General features: G+C 49.2%; 1 protein-coding gene across 1 annotated transcript; it reads left to right on the plus strand.

Moving 5' to 3' along the window:
* Window positions 1-2044: 2044 nt before the first annotated feature.
* Window positions 2045-3314, plus strand: nep2 (NEDD8-specific protease; the record flags this gene model as incomplete). The annotated part of the gene is made up of 5 exons (XM_031153749.1): window positions 2045-2104; window positions 2334-2361; window positions 2442-2456; window positions 2545-2594; window positions 2673-3314. Coding segments are annotated over 5 exons (795 nt in total), but the record flags the coding sequence as incomplete, so codon positions are not given.

The following is a 3314-nucleotide window of genomic DNA, read 5'->3' on the forward strand; positions in this document are numbered from 1 at the left end:
ACTCCTTTGGTTGATGATCGCAGATCTCGAAAGCCAAACGTCATAAGCTTCAGTAAACATGGAGCTCTTAACCAAGGGATCTCAAGTACTCCTAGAGAATCCCCTAGGTGTAATGTCCCAGCAGATACTCCGGCAAAGGAGCTTTCTGACGGAAAGAGAAAGCGTGATAACGATTTGGTTCAGGTGCAAAGCCCCCCAAAGAAGCGCCTATATGACAGCCCCATGGAACAAGATTTCGTTGATGAATCTGGAGACGACCATCCGGTCTTTGGAAGTAGTCCGCCTCAGCCACCTCTTAAGCAGACAAAAGCCATCGAGACTATAAGACTGGTGAGACAGAGTTCTCAATTGTCCCGTGTTGATGTGAACGGCAGTCCACGTGCATCCCCAGGCACGCAACAGATTGATCATATCCACAAGGCGAAATTGAGGCTGGAGAAGCCAATCCGACGGGTCGAAGAGCAGACAGAGCCGGAAGAGAAGACGCCTCAAGTTCGAGAACGTAGTTTTTCCGACGCCTTTGGACCAAGGGTAAGATTGGAAAGTCGGTCAAAGGCACGCCCAGAATCCGTTGACAAGACCGAACCCCGTTATGTGGCCCACAAGAAGACGAAAAATGGACACTATGAAAAGATCGACTCCAAAGAGGTCATTCTACCAGAGAAGGAATTGGCAGATCCGTTCCGGGAAGAGGGTCAACTATCTAACCATTTCAGTCAACGTCTTCGAGCTGGGCCGACCGTGACAGAAAAGAGTCATGAAATCAGAGGTCAAAAGAGAGGGGCTGTTCGAGGATATCAGGAAGATCCGGAGAAGACTTTGGTCAACATCGAAGATCGGCTTCCGAGCCTGAGTAGTGGAAGTACGGCTGAGAGCCAATCTAGCGAGGCTTCGAGATCACCACTTGGGGAGATGGCTCTAGAAGAGCAGTGGAACATGGCCATCAGACCACATTATGCAACCTTGGCACAAGCTGTTCACCGCATAGCTGATGTAAGGGATGTATCCTAGAGCTGTGAATACGATGCTAATAGGTAATAGGAGGTGATTATCAGACTTGCGGGAGAGGAGGACAAGATGGGCTTGCTCGTCGAGGAGTACAAGGAGAATGGTACTAAGGTTCTCGACAATCTTGCTCAAAAGCGGGCTGGGGAGAAATCCAAGATGCGGCATAACCTCACGGAGAAGAAGAAAGCCATAGTGACGAACTATACGGCGACTAGAAGTTCGATTTCCAAACTGGTGGAGAAGTTGAAGCAGAGACCTCTTACACGAGTGGACAAGGAATGGTGTAGCAAGCAAAATTTGATCCGGGAACAAATGGATCAAGGTGGTGGGGATGATGAGTGAAGAGGATGATGCTAACGGTCGATTTGCTGTACTTTTGGCGTGGAATATGATTTCTCTGTGCTATTGCATGGCAGATATTAAAAAGCAGTTAATTAGGGGAGTTGCTGGCAATTCATGTGGTCAGGAAAAGGAAATGGGAAAGGAAATTGCAGGTTAATGATATATGAGCAGACAACAAGCACGTGTGTACAGATAATACAGTAGCACTAGAACACAATCCATAGAGATTCATTTGCAATTACGAGGGAGTCAAAGTACTGTATTGTGAAAATGTAATCCAGGGTGAGTTGAGTGATATTGAAAAGAAGAGAAGACGCGGCGCGGCAAACAGATGACGACGTTGGCTGCAGAAAAGCCGAGGCCAGGCCATTCCATTCGTTCAAAATCTGCCCCTCACTCATCTCCATTCCCAGCCCGCCCTCCATCTTGCAAGCCGACAGCGACAACGACGACAACGACCGACAAGTAGATAGTAGAGGCTTGGACTCTTTCTTCTCCATCTCTCCAACCCATCCATCCATCTGCCAGTCCTGCCTCTCCCCGCCTCTCCTTCGATACCCTCTATCTATCTGCTAAAAAATTACGAAATACCCCAGACAGACGGAATACATTCGATACCATACGAATACCCCGCGCCCGCTGTCGCAACCTACAGTATTGTAGCTCGAGTGCAAGTACCGGACGGTAGGATAGGATGAGTAGCAAAGGCTTCCATCCGTTCAAGGGAAGAGTGAGCAGGCATTTTGGGGATTCGGTACGTACCTTCTCGGTGTACGTTACACTAGGTGGATAGTACGGGTGCTATCATGCATATGATGGGTTTTGTGTCTGTGTTGGTGCGACGGTTCTGTTGGGTGTGCATGGTGGTCTTGTGCTGCTGCGTTGTTATCATGGGGATGGCCGTGAGGATGATGATGACGAGGCTCTTTTGTGTATGGGAATTGGAATTGGAGCTGGGGCTGGGGCTGACTAGACGAATACAGTTGGCGCCTGATGATGCATATCTTAGTTGTGAGTATTATGCTATATTCCTGGGGGAATGGATTGGGTTGGATTAGGTTGTATCTGAGAGTAAGGCTAATTGTTGGCAGATTATGATGTACGGCGTAAGTTTATTTCGGGGAGGATGGGAGAGGAGAAGAGAGGAGGGCGTGGTGCGAGGTATGGGATACTAATACTGAATTGATCTTGTAGTTACGAAAGAAGATGTCGATACCCTCAAGAATGACTGGCTCACCGATAACGTATGCCCCCCCTTCCTCTTCTCCCTTACACTACACTACACTACAATTCCCCTACTAATACAGAGTTTATATATACAGACAATAGCATTCTGGGAAGAGTATGAAGCCTCCCACCTCCCTGAATCAGACCTAGCTAAACACACAACCAGATACCTCGAGCGCGAAGAACTCCGCAAATTCCCTTCCTCGCACATAGTCCTCCTCCGCCCCTCCATGGCATTTATGCTCATGAAAACGCCCTCCGTGCTCTCCCTCCGCGACGCACTCCCGGACTTCACTTCCACAACACACATTTTCCTGCCGATCAACGACGCGCGCAACGTATCGATCGCGGAAGGCGGCTCGCACTGGTCCCTCCTCCTCGTATCCGTGATCGACGGCGTGGCATTCCACTACGACTCCCTCTCCGCATCGAATTACAATGAGGCGATGCTGGCGACGCAGAAGATTAGCGAGTTGTTGGGGAAGGGGCTGCGGTTTATGAATCTGCAGGATAGTCCGCAGCAGGAGAACGGGAGTGATTGTGGGGTTTATGTTTGTATATTGATGCGGCATTTGTTGTTGAAGCGCCTGCTGAGTGCGAATGCGAGGGAGAAGGTTAGTATGAGTATGGGTGGCAAGGTGGTGGATGCTAGTGGGGGGAGGAAGGAGATGTTGAGGACTATTGAGGGGTTTAGGAAGGAGGGGGAGAGAAGGAGATCGTATGTTTTGTTTTTATTT

Source organism: Lachnellula hyalina, assembly GCF_007821495.1.
Source record: "Lachnellula hyalina strain CBS 185.66 chromosome Unknown contig00258, whole genome shotgun sequence".
NCBI lineage: Eukaryota > Fungi > Ascomycota > Leotiomycetes > Helotiales > Lachnaceae > Lachnellula > Lachnellula hyalina.